The 16,301-nt window shown below is 46.0% G+C and overlaps 1 protein-coding gene across 1 annotated transcript; it reads left to right on the top strand.

Moving 5' to 3' along the window:
- The first annotated feature begins 1,267 nt into the window (after nt 1–1,267).
- On the top strand, nt 1,268–15,978 carry GALK1 (galactokinase 1). Its single transcript, XM_044453944.1, has 8 exons — nt 1,268–1,517; nt 6,373–6,562; nt 8,607–8,726; nt 9,254–9,389; nt 12,421–12,602; nt 12,856–13,006; nt 14,755–14,917; nt 15,698–15,978. Exons 1-8 carry the CDS (start codon nt 1,350–1,352, stop codon nt 15,773–15,775), a joined length of 1,188 nt encoding a protein of 395 aa, XP_044309879.1. The 5' UTR covers nt 1,268–1,349; the 3' UTR covers nt 15,776–15,978.
- The last annotated feature ends 323 nt before the right edge of the window (nt 15,979–16,301 follow it).

Raw genomic sequence — 16,301 nt, 5'->3', positions numbered from 1 at the left:
GAAAAGAGGGAACAAATGATCTGAAAGTATAACATTTCTGGCCTGCTTGCATACGCTGTCTAGATGCTTGCAAGCCCAATTCACAGTGCTCATCTTGACCTATAAAGCCCTTCACACACTGGAAAGGTCAGCCTGGCACTTGGGATCCCCAGTATGGCTGTGCCCAACCCCTTTCCAATGGTTACTCATCAGTGGTTGGCTTCAGGTCCATTCCCCCCCCCCCCCCCCGCTGCCCATTTGCAAAGGTTGAAATGCCTCCCCAGAGGCTCAGGTACTGGGAGTAAGAACTAGAGTCTGCCAGCAGTTTTTGGATGCTGGCCTTGCCCCTTGCCCTTGGCTGTGCCTACCCCCCAAAGGCACCTCCCAGGCAGCCTCCCCAAAACTGCATTTGGCCCTCTGCCTGAATGAGGTTGTTACCCCGATTCAGGTAATGCCAGCCATGCAACGACATTGTGGAGTCTCCCTTTCTCTGCTTTGCTGAAAATCTCCTCAGGCTGCTAAGCTAGAACGGTGCTGTTTAGGGACAAGTTGAGCAAGGCTCTCTGCTTGGTTGGGGAATGCGTCTCTGGCAGAGCCGCTTCCCGAGAGAAAAGTGGCCGTTGCAAGAGGGCGAGAAAGAACGAACTGTGCCGAGAAATCTTCCGGAGTTCGACATTTTGAAAATCCCTACTGGGACAGGGTTATTTCAGCCTTATTTTAGGGTTGGAAAAGGCCCAGCTTAGGGTTAGGGTTTGAAAAAGACCCTTCCCAGCATGGTTAAAATGCTTGCAGTGTGCTCAGGAGGGCGAGAAAGAACGAGCTGTGCCGAAAAATCTCCAGGATGTGGACATTTTGAAAATCATTACTGGGACAAGGATATTTCAGCCTGATTTAGTTTTAGGAAAATGCCCAGCTTAGGGTTAGGGTTGGAGAAAGGACGCTTCCTAGCATGGTTAAAATACTGCAGCGTGTTCAGGATGGGGAGAAATCTCAGCCCCAGCCAGCATGGTCGACGGTCAGGGGTGATCACGGCAGTTGCAGCCCAAGCACCTTCCGCGACGGGACAGTACGAAAGCGAGACCACGAACGCCGGGCCCGCTGAGCCGCAGGCCGAAGCGCGGCCAGCGACCCCTAGAGGCCACGTGCCGCGCTTACGGGCTGGGCAGCGGCTCCGCCCTCCCAGGGCTCAGGAAGAGGCCGGCCCGTGGTGGGCGCCGCGGGGAAGAGCCGCGTCGGAAAGCGGATATGCGAGTGCGCGGCGCTGCGGCTTTTCGCAACTCTTTAGGAAAGAGAGGCATCCGCGCTTTTGCTCTCTTCGCGTGCAGCTTGGCTCCAGCTGCAGCCATTGCTGCAACCCAAAGATCAGAACCATGGAAAGGCCGAACGATTCCGACCTTGCATCGCTGTTGGCGGCCGCCCGGAGTGTGTATAAAAAGACTTTCGGAGGGGCGGATCCCAAGATCGCTGTGTCGGCGCCGGGAAGAGTCAATTTGATCGGAGAGCACACGGATTACAACCAAGGCTTCGTGCTGCCTATGGTAAGAAGCGGGGCCGTACCAAAAGGCTAGTGCAGCCATTCTTCTTGCGGTTTTATGGGGCAATCTCTCTTCCTCTCTAGTCGATTCCGTGGAACGGGGGCTAATACTGGGGGGGGGGGGGGTAGAAACCTCCTCTCTGTATGGGGGAATCCAGATACTTACGAAGGCCTCCTCTTTCCCTAACAAGCTGCTTGTCTGTTACTGGACGTATAATGCAGTTTCCCCAATGCGATGATACAAAAAATACTCAGGGTCTTTTACTCGGTCAAAATCAGCTACGGCTTGATCGTTTGAACGCTTGCTCTGGAGTCGGGCACAGTCCACGACTTGGCTGACACAAAGGGGTGGGGGGTTGGATGATAGTACTTTAAAACCTGTTCCTTTGTTTGTGATACCGTCGCTCTTGCCTCGTCCTCCCGTTGGACACCATCCGTGAGTTCATGGGGTATTATGTGGCAAAATGTTTAGCACTGCGTGGTGGGAGTAACCCGAGCAAGAATCGACGTTCCCCATGAGCAATACGAGGAATTCCTGATTTCTCTACCCTTTTCTCTCGTATAATTAATTCGTTTGCTTGTGTCTTTGGGTCTTAGGTTCCACTTCCTTGTTAGAATTAAGCTCAGGGGTGGGCAACTTCTGCGTATGCGGGGGGGGTTGCATCCCACCCCAGTTTTGACCTATTGTAATCGGGCCTCTTAGTAAGGGTGATTCTAGTCAGACTACTCCTAGTAATATCGCACAAAAAGTGTGATGTACCTAGCCTGTCTTTTTTCTCGTCAGCCAATTTTTTGGCTGAAGAGGAAAAACAAGAAGGGAAAAAACATAGGAAAGTTATAAATGGAGGATGACAGTGCCTTGGACCCTCAGGAAAATCCCAGGAATGAGGCGGACTGATCCAGCTTTGTCTGGATGAGCCTAAGCCTAAGAAGGGGTTATTTCTCCATTATTTCTTCTGTACTGAATTTTCGTTTGTAAACTGCATAGTCCTCTTGTACCCCTGTCCCTTTGTACTCTGTGAAACAGCATGTTCTTTGATAGCAATATATTAGTGACTGATGATGCTGATATTATTATTAACAACAACAGTTAATAGTTCTCCATTTTTAGAGAGCTTCTATAAAGCAGGCCAACCTCATGCAACAGGACCCCTCCCTTCCTGTCTTTGACTCCTTGCCTCTCCCCCAGATTTGGTCTTGAGGTCCTGCAGTCCTTTAGGACTTGTGGCAGGGAGTGCAGAGGGGCTGTGTGAGGGAGGAGGTACTCAATTCTGCTGGTAATGTATTTCTGCTTACTGATAAACACAATTAGATACAACCTAATCATCATCATGTTTTGGATAAGGAAAACAGTGCAATGGCTAATGTTCAAAATGGGTTCACTTTATGATGAAATTTCTCCCGTGTGAATGTGTCAATACATATCATTGTATGGTAGAGCTGGAAGGGGCCAGAGGGCCATTGGGTCCATCCCATTGCTCATTGCAGGACACTGAGTTAAACCATTCGTCTCAGAAGGCTATTCAGCTGCATCTTGGATGCCTCCAGTGTGGGAGAGCCCACAGCCTCCCAGAGTAACTGGCTCTATTGTCATACTGCTCTTTCAGTCAGGATTTTTTTTCCTGATATCTAGCTGGAATCTGGCTTCCTATAACTTGAGCCTGTAATTCCTGTTCTGCACTCTGAAATGATCTAGAGATCCTGGCCTTCCTCTTTGTGACAACCTTTCAAGTATGTATGTATGTATGTATGTATTTATTTATTTGGAGTTTTTGTATGTCCCATTTGCATAAGCCTCGGGATGGCTTCCATGCAATAAATGAACAAATCATATAAATAGTACACATAAAATCCAGATTCACCCTGGCTGTAAAATTAAAACCAATAAATAATATTAACAGTTGTTAAAATATTGTTTAAATAAAAAGAACTTGGCCTGGTGCCGAAAAACAAATAATGACGGTGCCAGGCGGACCTCTCTGGGGAGCGCATTCCACAGATGGGGCACCACCGCAGAGAAGGCCCTCCTCCGGGTACTTAGTCTCCTAATGTCTTTCACAGAGGGTTCCCGGAGGAGGGCCTCTGCTGCCGATCTCAGAGGGCAGGAGGGCAAATATGGAAGCAGGCGTTCCTTTAGGTATCCAGGTTCCAAGCCATTAAAGGCTTTGTAGGTGATGACCAGCACCTTGAATTGAGCCCGGACTTCGATGGGGAGCCAGTGAAGCTGATAGAGGACTGGGGTTATGTGAGAGTAACATCCAGTCCCCGTCAGCAACCTGGCTGCTCTATTTTGCACCATCTGAATTATCCAGACTGTCTTCAAGGGCAACCCCATGTAGAGCGCATTACAGAAGTCCAATCAGGAAGTAACCAATGCATGTGTCACTGTCGCTAGGCAATCGTCCTCCAGGTAGGGACGCAGCTGATGGATTAGTCGAAGCTGAAGGAAAGTGCTCCTTGCCACCGGAGTCACTTGAGCCTCCAAAGACAGGTCAGGGTCGAGGAGCACTCCCAAGCTGCGAACCCTGTCCTTTAGAGGGAGTGCAAGGTCCAAGTCACCTACCCAGGAGTCCAAACCACCCACCAGCAGGACCTCTGTCTTGTCTGGATTGAGTTTCAGTTTATTGGCCCTCATCCAGCCCATTACCTCGGCCAGGCACCGGTTTAGTACGGCCACTGCCTCACGTGGATTGGTTGAAAACGAGAGGTAGAGCTGGGTATCATCAGCGTACTGAGGATTCCGTAGCCCACACCTCCTGATGACCTCTCCCAGCAGTTTCATGTAGATGTTAAACAGCAAAGGGGACAAAATGGATCCCTGCGGAACTCCATGGCATAACTGCCATGGTGCAGAACCATATTCCCCCAGCACCACCTTCTGGAAACTGTCATTGAGATAGGAGTGGAACCACTGCAGAGCAGTGCCTCCAACTCCCAATCCCGCTAGCCTATCCAGAAGGATACCATGGTCGATGGTATCGAAAGCCGCTGAGAGGTCCAGGAGGACCAACAGGGACGCACTTCCCCGTCTCTCTCCCACTTGAAGAATGTTATAATTTCATATGATAATTACAGTGGGATCATAAGGGATCAAATTCTAAATTAATTTCCCATTATTTCTTTATTTTGTATAATTTGTGTCATGCAGCCCTATGCCTTTTTACCCAAAAGTAAGGCTTGCCATGTTTCATGGGACTGACTGGATGGAATTATTCCTAGCACTGTGGCCTTGGTATATAAACATGTGAATGGCAACTGACAGCCCTTTTAATAAGTTCTGTTCTGACACAGCAGTGAGAGATTTGCAATTTCTCCTGATAAATGCAAAGCATTCCTTCAAGTCATTTGTGAGTAAACAGAATGTGTTGGCAGATATTGCAGAGCCAGATAAAATTTGTTTCAAATGAGAAGCAGTATGTAAATATTGCTAATATAACTAGATAAATGGAGTGGCTGTGTAAAGGCGAGATGGATTGGCTCCATAAAGGAAGCCACAACCTTGAATTTAGAACAGCTAAGCAGAGCTGTCTTGGACAGGACATTGTGGAGGGTGCTCATTCATAGGGTGGACGTAAGTTGGGGACAACCTGACAGCACATAAGAATAAATAAATGAGGTTTATTTGGGGTCAGTGTTCAGAGCTGATTGATGCCTCAGCACAGAGGGTCTCAAACTGGTCTTTAATTGTGCCTGCAAGTGATATTGCAGAACATTTATAGGGACGCTTGGATTTCAGTGGCCACAGCAGACTCATATTTTATAGAAGTCAATGGAATGACTGAGAGGGTAGGCTCCAGGGACTACATTTGAGAGAATTTTATTTCTTCATTTATTATTTAAGGCATTTTTATACCATTACTATTTAGTAAATGACTCTCAGGATGGTTTACAACATATTAAAATTTTTAAACATAGCACACACTGCCAGAATAAATTTAAACAATCACAAGAATCTGATTTAATGTTGTTTTTCAGCAAGGTGAGTATTATTTTCCTTGAATAAATACTCACTTATTTGTCAAATTAATCTATTTTCCAACTGGCAAATGCCCTCAGGAAAGTTTGCCATGATTAAAAATGACACCAACAACATAGCAAGAATATGACAACCAAAACAATAAGTTGCTGTTGCTAGCTGCGAAGTTGCGCCTGACCCATTGCGACCCCATGGACAACACTCCTCCAGGCCTTCCTGTCCACCATCCCCCAGAGTCCACTTAAGCTCACACCAACTGCCTCAGTGACTCCATCCAGCCACCTCATTCTCTGCTGTCCCCTTCTCCTTTTGCCGTCTATCATTCCCAGCATCAGGCTCTTCTCCAGGGAGTCCTTCCTTCTCATTAGGTGGCCAAAGTATTTGAGCTTCATCTTCAGGATCTGGCCTTCTAAAGAGCAGTCAGGGTTGATCTCCTCTAAGACTGACTGTTTTGATCTCCTTGCAGTCCAAGGGACTCACAGGAGCCTTCTCCAGCAAAAAACAGTAAGTACAACAATAAAAATATCAAAAACATTACAAAGTTAAATATATTAAACAACCAACAGTAAAGTTTGGAATGAAAGAAACCAAAAAATTAAATTAAAATTAAAAATTAAATGCATGTTGGAAGCTGAAGAAATTGGGGTATAATTATATACACTGAAATATTCTTATTTACCAAATGTATGGCAGAATGAACCATCCCTCTATTCATATATCTCCACTCCTGTCCCTGGCCTTCATCCCCTCATCTACCCCCTTCTGCTCTTATCTGTGCTCATTTCCAGCCATAATGGAATACGCCATTTGGAAGATGTCTTACAGAAGAGTTTGCGCCCACTTAGTCTTGTGTGGGAGATTCAGTTACTGTCTCTTTCTTCAGGCCTTGCAAATGGGCACTGTGATGGTCGGGAGCCCAAGGGAAGATGGACTAATATCCATTGTCACCACTGCGGAGGAAGTGGGAGAGCCCCAAAGCGTGCAGTTCCAGGCTCCAAGGGAAGGTGGTGACTTGAAGCCAGGAGAACCTCGCTGGGCTAATTATGTGAAGGGGGTTATCCAGCATTATAAAGGTAAAATCTGCCATCTGTGAGGGGTTGAGGTTACTGCATCCTTTGGCAGGCACGGAAAACAAGGATCCACCATATTACTACGTGGTGGAATGTTTCAGAATCCGCTATCGAAGCGGGGACTACCTGAGAGGTGGGTCAGGGATGCAAGTGAGCGGAAATGGCCAAGTTCAGAGTACCTTCGTTTAGGATTTATGGTGGCATGGGACTATCACCATCTTGTATAGGAGATAAGCTTTAACCATTTCAGCTCCCATCCACACAGCCACCTCCTGCCACACACATTTGAGCAGTGTCTCTGGCGTATTGTTGAGGCAGGTGTGATAAGAGCTTAATTAAAAAGAAGAGCCTCCCTTGTGTTGGCCCCTTTCTGTGAAACACTCTGCCTTTGCAGGGGTGTTTTTGATGCCTCCTGAAAGCATTTTTATTTCAAGAAGCCATATTTCTATATCACCCAGTGGCAGACGCTCTCTGGGCCATTTATAGCATGCACAATCTGTCTTCCTTGACCAACCAGCCACAGGTTTTACTGATACTCCGTTTGTTTTTAACTAGTTCTAATACATTGTTTTATTATTGGTAAGATGCTAACATTGCTCTGGAGTGAGCAGACGGTATTCATACATGCCTCAAGGGGATTCATCATATCATTTCACACCTGTCTGTTGAAACAAGGATTATGAAGTTGTTCCTAAAGCCTTAGGAAAATGATGAGAGGGACTATATGATCAAGTCTACCTCCAAGGGTTTTTGTTTCCTTTATACCACTGAATATGACAGAAAGTCAAAGGCCCGGTTTGCACATAGAGCTAACCCAGGATTTTGTGTGAAGCACAAAGCATCGCGCTTGCAAGCTTCCCAGTGCCGCCTTCTCCTCCCTCATGGCAGGAGGAAGAATAAGCTATAATTTAGTTTCATTTTCCCCAATTCCTAGGTGGTTGTTTGTTGTGACGTATGGTGGTTTAAAATAAACTGTTAAAGAACCCAGCAAGATTATCCAGGATCTGTTGTTGACTTGCTTAGCAATTGACTGGAGTTGATTTAACCTGTGAAGGAGTAGGAGAGTGGAGAAAAAACACATAAGCCCAAGGCTTCACTTTCTAGAGGTCTCTGACTTAGAGCAACTCAGTTGTTCTGTGCATCCATAACCATTCAGCATCAGTGGTGAGAGCTTCAGCTGTTGGGCAGCATAGAAATTAATTAAATAAATCTGTCATTACTGATCGTAGGACTCTTCTAAAGTGATAGCCTGTATTTCTGTGCCAGATCCTTAACTCCATTGCTCAAAAAGAACAACTAGTTTAAAAGATGGTGTGTATGTTGACTATAAACTGATCTGTGATTGTACATGGAAACCAGACTCTGTTGGTTGCCACTAGCAAACCAGGTACAGAAAAGGTGACATAGTTGTAACCACGGTAATGTGGGTTTTTTTTCTTCTTATCCTCTTTAAGACATGTTGCAATTCCAGGAGGCTGATCCTCTACAAGGAAGGACAGCTTGTGGCCCTCTGTATGCTTGACAGTTCCCAACATGCCTCACAATTATTGGGGCTGATGGGAGTTGTAGGCCAAAGTCTCTGGAGGGCCACTAGTTGTCTCCCCACATCTACTGTGACAGTTGAGTTGTATCTCCAGAGCCTCTTAGTTATCCTGCAGGCCACAATGATCAAAGCCATGCTTCCATTCAGTATTGCCAGGTATATAATCTTGTGGAAGCATGGACAAAATGGACCCAATGGCATGGCCACGGAATCACAGATTTCAGTAATTAATCAGAAGAGTAATCAGATGGAAAGGAGAGCCTACATTTTGGACAGGCAGTCAGGGCAAACCTTAAAAGGGAGGGCCTTGCTCAGTTGCGCTGTGTGACCCAGCTCTTCGAAGCCGTGCATCCTGCTCGTTGGTGCAAATGCAACCTCTTCCCAGCTTTCTGGATGCAGCAGACCTTCTGTGGTACACGATCTCCCTAGGGACATTTAAGAGCTTCTCATCCCAGTTTCTTTGCCATCTTGTGTTGAGAGATCCTTTTCTCTTCTTTTCAATAGCTGGCCCTCTCCCTGGCTTTGATGCAATCATAGCCAGTAATCTTCCACTTGGTGGTGGTCTTTCAAGTTCTGCATCCTTAGAGGTGGCTACATATACCTTCTTACAGCAGCTCTGCCCAGGTAAGAATCAAAACTGCTTTTACCCTGGGGTTTTTTAAAAATATGGGACTTCTACCACTGATTAACTATGCTAGATAAGCAGAACTGAGAGGGCCCCCATAGTTCAGGGGCACAGTGTATTTGTGTGGAAATGGGCCCTGGTTCAGCCTTTGGCAGCTCTCCAAAGGTTCAGATATCAAATGCTACAAAAAGCTTTTCTCCACCTTCGACCCTAGAAAGCCCCTGCCCATCAAAGCTGATAATACCTGCTAGATGGATGGACGAACTGACCTCGTAAAAGACAGCTTACTGTTCTCCTCTTGACCAGTTATCTGGTCACCTTTGGAAACTGAATGGTGGGCTAGGTGGAGCTTTGGTCTAATCCAGCTGGGCTTATATTCTTGCTCTTGGTCTCCACCTGGGTCTGGAGGCTAAAATGTGGTATATGGCCGGTGGGGGCATGGAAGTATAATGGAAAAACCATCAGTCCTCCCTCTGTTGCATAGAAGTACTAACCTGCCTGTGAATGCCTCTCTTCCTCGACACAGACGATGGCGATCCAGTCGCTAAGGCATTAGTATGCCAGAAAGCAGAGCACACCTTTGCGATGATGCCTTGTGGTATCATGGACCAGTTCATCTCTGTCATGGGGAAGGAGGGCCATGCCTTGCTGTTAGACTGCAGGTCAGGACATGCAACTGCCAGTTCTCTTGCAGCTTCCTCTGTCCATTGCTGATCAGCGTCATAGGTCTGACATTGCACTGCACTGGCTGCGGGGTGGGCCTGGCGAGTGGGATGGGGGCAGTCCAGGTTCTAACTAGCCTGTATATCTCCCCAAAGAAGATTGGTTTTGGAGCGGAAGCTGCTAAGGACTCACAAAGAACCTGAATGGTATTGTAAAGTCTGGGGTGTGGGCAGTGAGCACCTGTGGTCAAGATTCCAGGACCAGGGTGCAGGCGCAGGGTGGAATCCTGCAGCAGGTTCAGAGGGCCAGAGGTAAGAGCCATGTTTGTTTAACAGGGCAGGGTCAAAAGCCAGTGAGAGGATAGGTCCAGGCAGAGAGAGTCCAAGGTCACGCAATTCAAGAGCCAAGTTGCAGAAAGACCTTAAGGTGAGGTCGGGGGAATGGGTGCAGGTGCCTGAGAATCAGGGGCAGAGCAGACAAACAAGGACAGAAGCAGGAACAGGCTGGGGCTGGGGCTGGGGCTGGGGTGGGGGCAGAGGATGTGTTGCTGCCCCTAAGAGCAGCAGTGCAGTGCAGCCTTTTGTGCTGGTCTCCAGGGCCTCCAGCTGCACTGCGTACTTGCTCCTCAGCTCTTTCTTGCAAGCCCCTGCCAAGGTGTTCCTGGTTCTGCAGGCACTGGCTGGGTCACTCAGGCTCAGGTCCAGATAGGTAGAAACAAGCATCACATACCTTCTTCCTTTGCACATTCTTCCTTTTATTCTCCAATTCTGGGTCTTGCTGTAAACCACCCTTACTTAGCAGACTTTCCAGGTTATGCTTTTGCACTGTATAAGGAAAGCTACAGACGTGTTCTGCTTAATTTACATAATTCTGGTTGCAGGTGTGGCATTTCATGCTGGTAGAAAAGGGGAGATCTTGGTGTTGAAATGCAGAGTTGCAGAGCAAGTTTAGCATCAACTTAGGTTATGTGGTTCTCTCCTGTCCTCAAGCCCACAGCCACAACAGGGTTGTTACGTGGTGTCAGAAGTACAAAGAGATCTCAAGCATAACATGTAAATTGAGGCACAATCCCTTTCTCTTGGGATCCTCATCAAGCAAGCTGATTAGCAGGGATGAGGCTGGAAGACCTGCTAGCCATGCTTCTGGAGGGATTAAGATTAATGTCCATTCTTTGGGTTTTCTTACCTGAATGTCTCTGCTTTCAGAGGTGATGTCCCCCCAAGATTAGTGGTGTAGAAAAGGGGGAAACAGTGACACTTACCTGCACTGTTCTGCTCCCTAGCAGGCTCCCCTTGTCTGCTTGAACTGCAAAGCAGCTTGGCCCACCCTCCAGCTTTGGTTCTTCCAACTTCCCCAGCTATCCATTTTCTCAAGGCGACCCGATGCTTCTTGCTCGTTCCTGTCAACCCATTTCCTGATTTCCTTTCTCTCCTCCAGTTGTACTCTTGCACGACAATACGCTTCCATGAATGGGCCAGCTCTTTTGGGCCTAACCAAATGGCCTGACGGGGTTCTGTGACTGGTTCTCCCAGCATCTCCCTATCAGGGGCACAGACCCTTTTAAATTTCAATGAGCGAATTCTACTTTGCAGAAATTTTGGGTGCACCTTCTGGTGATGGCAGGGCCAAAAGTACAAAAAAAAGACCAGCTTGAATGTGTTAGTATCAGTAACTAAGGCTTAGGAGAGGCATTTCAGCTTTATACTGTAGGGCAGTGGGAAACTGCAAAAAGATGGAAGCACCATCAGATGGTCACTAATTAGGGGAAAGGTGGTGGAATCAGGAGAAGACAGTTGGCCTCCTGGAAGGAGAGGACATTCAGGGCACTGGATTGGGACCAGAGTGAGCTGGATTTGGCCTCTGTACTCCAGCTGTACATTTTAGCCAATGGGTCAATGGCCCTCTACCCCTGACTCAGATTGGGACTGTGGTGCTGAACCCTTTCCCAAACAGTATTTTCTAGATTAAAATCCCCTCTACACCTAGTCCACATGTCTATGTTCACTTTTCCCAAAAGAGCACATAGCAGCTTGGGGTTAGATGTGGGGGGGGGGGGGCGGTATTCAGAAAACAGCACTGGAGGAAAGAGCTAAGCCCCTCCTGCTTTTCTTAGAGCTACCTCTGTGACCGGTTTGCTAAAATGTACAGCAACGAGGGAAACAGTCCTGGGCCCCCCTCGCCTCCCCTGACTTGGTCCAACATTTTCTGAATGCTCATGACCTCCCACTGAAGACTTGGAAGCCCAAAATGTTCCTGGAGGCAAGGGATTTCAGAGGACCCTTCAACCCCACACTGAAAGAAAGTGGAGAGCTGTGTGGGGCAGCGGTGCCCCCCCCCCCGCTACTGAGGCACAGAGCAACAGCCCCCCTGCCCTAGTCCCAATCTCTGCATTCAGGCAGCGTGCAAAGAGCTTTACATGTGCAGTGATGTGTGAGTGCAGACCTCCTTGAATCCTAGCTGAGACAGGGCACCTCTCTTTACTTGTACATCTGTGTGCATGTGGAAATGCAAGCTGGCCAAGCGGAAGCCATTGTATTTGATTTTGTATTGGTCTGTTTGATTAAATTATTGATACGTATTTCTATTATTTATTATCGATCATTGTTTGTTCGAATTTTGTTGACTGTGTAGATGTGCCGTTGACATCAAAGTTATTTATTGATATACTGTTTGTATATGGCTTTTAGTGTACACTGTTCTGAAATCTTGTTGGCTAACGGATGGTATACAGAAGCTTAAATAAATACATGGGCAAGGCTGTGGTGGGAGAGGGCATTAACGACTGCTAATTCATGTCATTCTGCTGCTCCCCATGCATTCTTTCAGTGGGTGGGAGGATCATCTGAACCCCCCTCCTTTGTGAAGTGTTAAAACAGGGAAAATATTCTCATGGAATTTGGGGGACAATTAAAATATAAAGACCCTCTTAGATGCATCTCTGCCACACACTTGAACATTCAGAATGTGAATGTAAAAGCCTCATATCTCTGAAGCCATTTTATGCAACTCAGCTGTGCCACCCGATTCCAGGTCGCTGGAGACTCGCCTGGTACCTTTGGTGGACCCAGATTTAGTCATCCTCATCACCAACTCCAATGTTCGGCACACCTTGACAGGGAGCGAGTACCCCACACGCCGGCGCCAGTGTGAAGAGGCAGCGAAGGCCCTCGGCAAGGCAAGCCTGAGAGAAGCCAGTCAGGCAGACTTAGAGGGTAAGCATTGGTCAGAAAAGAGGGAGGACTTTGCCTTCGCTTTTCATGAAACGTCATCTCTCCGATACCCTGAGCAAAGCGGAGCAGATGGGCAGGGCTAACAGTCTTGATGGCCCCTTGAGGCACAGCCCTGCAGATGGGGCCAGAATTTATTTTTCCACTCACAGTTTCTCCTGAAAGGTGTGGCTTGAAACCTGGGGCATTGAGCAGGGAAAATTTACCTACTGAACCGAATGCCACTCTTTGTCCCCAGGCTCTCAGGCCCTCCTAAGCGAGGAGGTGTACAGGCGTGCCAGGCATGTAATTGGAGAGATAGAGCGCACTGTTGGAGCAGCAGAAGCACTGCAGTCTGGGGACTATAAGAGATTTGGACAACTAATGGTGGAGAGTCACAATTCCTTACGGTAGGCTGATATCCCAAAGGTTACTCAAAGGATGTTTTCATACTATTACCATTTTAAAATAAGATTACAGGATCTGGATGTACGTTTAAAGTGTAGAAGCCTCTTACTTACCTTGAGATGCCCTCTGATGCCAGTGTGGCTAGAGATTTACCTGGCATGCACATTATTTTCACATTCTTTTTCATTTCAGCATGTAGATAGTCCTGTGTAACTGTTATTTATTTCAAGTGCAATTCTGTGCACATTAGAGAAAAAAGTCTTATACCTCCCTGCATAGCACATCCAGAAGGACCCTGACAGAGGATATTCCCACATGTTGATCCTTTGATGTATGTATACATGCCAAGAAGCCATGAACGACTTCGGTTCCCAGCACCTCCATGGAAGTGGAATTGTAACATGTGCCACTGCAAGCATTGCTAGCCCTGGAATTTCATATAGTGACTGTGGTGTTGGGTAATCTATCAGGAAATGGCTGGTTTTATTTTATTTTAATGTATATTAATTTTTATTTATGATGAACTAACGTATTGTTGTATACGGCTTCGGCAAATGGGGCGGCATAAAAATGTTTTGATAAATAAATAAATAAATTTTGGGAAAATTGCTATGTTATCAGGTCATCCCAGACAATTGATGCTGCTTTTCAGATTCATAGTTTGTTGAGCAAAATAGATCCATCATTGCTTAGTGGGAGTATCTCTGTTTCAGAGAAATATTTATTGTATGCATTTTACATGCAATATGTTTTTCTAGCTGGGGGATTACTTCATGCCATACATTTCTATGTGTGCCTAAGGTTTTTAAAATGGACTTCTCCCCACAACCCCCTCCACGCAAGGCGAATACACCAAGCACATACAGATGATGGTTCAAGGAGAAGAGTGTCCATAGTTGCCTCATGCACTTACCGCAGTCCCAGGCTTACACAGCCGTACCATGTGCAAAGGTGCCCTGATCTGAAGTGTGGCCTGGGAAGTGGTAATGGATGCAGCATGAGCACCTGTTGGACCATTCACTGACGATGAGCAACACAACCCCGAGCCTAGTGAGCCTGCTGCTTTATTTAAGGGCAGTTACATCTGCTAAAGCATGGCTTTATTCTTTCCTGATTTTTGCTTCTTTTTAAATCTAAAAAAAGGAAAGAAGGAGGTCACCCCACCCCCACCACCCACCCAGCATTGGAAAGCACATCTCTTGGGTATTTTTCAAAGAGTTTGTGTTTTTTAAAGCTATAGTCCTATCTGCTACAACAAAGCCACCCTTTTTACTGACATGATGAGTATACGGAAAACCAGGATACTGCAGGAGGATGAAGTCCAAGCCTGCTAATGAGAGACTGTCTTTTGATCATTTGCAGAAGATCTTGGTCTAATGTACTTCTAGGAATTTTGTCTAAATGAAAAAAAAAGTTTCCTCATCTTTTTGTTGCAGGATACTAAATGTAATCATGGTTTCCTTTTTAACCATTAGTTAAATTTCAGCAGCAACAAAAACTTAAGAGTAAATTGGATCCATTGCTATTGCCCTTCCATTTCTTATAAGTGATGCTTATTAATGCACCCCAAGATGGGATCTGACATATTCTGTAGTATGGTGTTGCCTGCATATTTGGTGAGTGAGCTATTTCAACTCCCTAGGTTGACACGGCTTTTGTTCCTCACGTTTGTTGGAGTGTTTCATGCTTCACATTTGTTTGGTGAGGACAGCCTTCACATCCAGAAGTAACACATTTCCCCCATTCTCAGGGATGACTATGATGTCAGCTGTTTGGAATTGGATGAGTTGGTATCTGCTGCCTTGGAGATCCCTGGGGTTTACGGCAGCCGAATGACCGGCGGGGGATTCGGAGGTTGTACCGTTACTCTGCTTGAATCTGGAGCAGCAGAAAAGGTTCTGCAACACATCCAAGTATGTGGTAGAGACACCTGTAATAGCACATAGCTGGTTCACTGTCATCATTTACAGTAGGGGATGATGGACCTCTGGCTGATGAGACCTACTTTGCTTTTTTAACTAAATCCTAAATTTTGCCAGCCATAGCATATCCAAAAAACCAAACTGGCTCCTAATTAAGTTCCAGGGAGGGTGCTGGTGTGTCCTGTGAGGCCCTTCATGGCCTGGAGCTACAAAATCAAAATGACTACCCATGCCTATATAGCCATAGGCAAATGACCCTGGTCAAAATGCTCCCATGTACTGAGATTGGGTAGGTGGCTACTAATGAGCAGGCCTTTTGGCTGGTAGTCCCCAAATTGTAGAATGCCCTCCCTAGAAAAGTCTGGGTGATTCTGTTGACTTTTGAGTTCCAGGCAAAGACCTCTTTATTTTCTCAGACCTTTTAAAAGGCCTTATAAAGTAACTTTTAACCACTAGTAGTTTTGTTTTTAATTACTTGTTTAATATTGTGTTTTTAAACACATATTTTTATGTTTTAGTTTAGAAGAGATATTTATCTCTTTTAAACTCAAGTTGAACTACTGTTGCTGCTTTTAAAACTTTTTAAAAGTTACAGCACAGTCCTAAGGTCATCGGACAGAGTCTAGGACATTTCATCTGGCCTTTAGTCATTATCATCCAATACTTAACTGCACCATGGTTTAATGTGATTGTATTGCCACCTGCTCTTGGGGACTTTCTATCCTGGCAAAGAAATCTCTGCTCATTCTGGCAATTTGTTTTTATCACTAGGAAAAATACAGTGGGACAGCAACCTTCTTTTTCACAAAGCCTTCTGATGGAGCTAGAGTACATCCTCTGCCTTGCTAGTTCAGCTAAATAGCCTCTATGCAAGAGCTTCCTGTAACCAGCGAATAAGAGGCTTGCAAGCTGTGCCCACCTGCACGATCGATCTATTTGGAACAAAGACTTCTGCTTCTTACACACAAGGAAATACTTTGAAAACTTACATTGGTACTGTTCCTTTTTTTACAGAAAATAATTGATGTAATTAAAAATTAATTTTACACTCAGTCTGCCTTCCATGTTTTCCATCTCAGCCCAACAGAGGTCCTTTTCTGATTATTTTACTCCTTATTTGTGCCAAAGCAGGCCTATCTGGTGCTGCCTTTTTGGTCAAAGCTCAGAAAAAAATGTCTTATTTGTTAAAATGTTGGCAGCCATAATTATACAATTGCTTACAGTTACCCTGTCTCTATTTCTGGTAACTGATTTTCCTAGGCATGATCATAGTGTCTTGCTGTGAACCACCCAAAGAGCTTTGGCTACAGGCAATATAGGAATAAAATAATAATAATAAAAAAAAAACATCCTGACCCATCCCATCCCTCCTGTT

Source organism: Varanus komodoensis, unplaced genomic scaffold (assembly GCF_004798865.1).
Source record: "Varanus komodoensis strain SLA01 unplaced genomic scaffold, ASM479886v1 scaffold7_1, whole genome shotgun sequence".
NCBI lineage: Eukaryota > Metazoa > Chordata > Lepidosauria > Squamata > Varanidae > Varanus > Varanus komodoensis.
The sequence above is the reverse complement of the archived record's forward strand: the minus strand, read 5'-3'. Positions and strand labels throughout refer to the sequence as shown.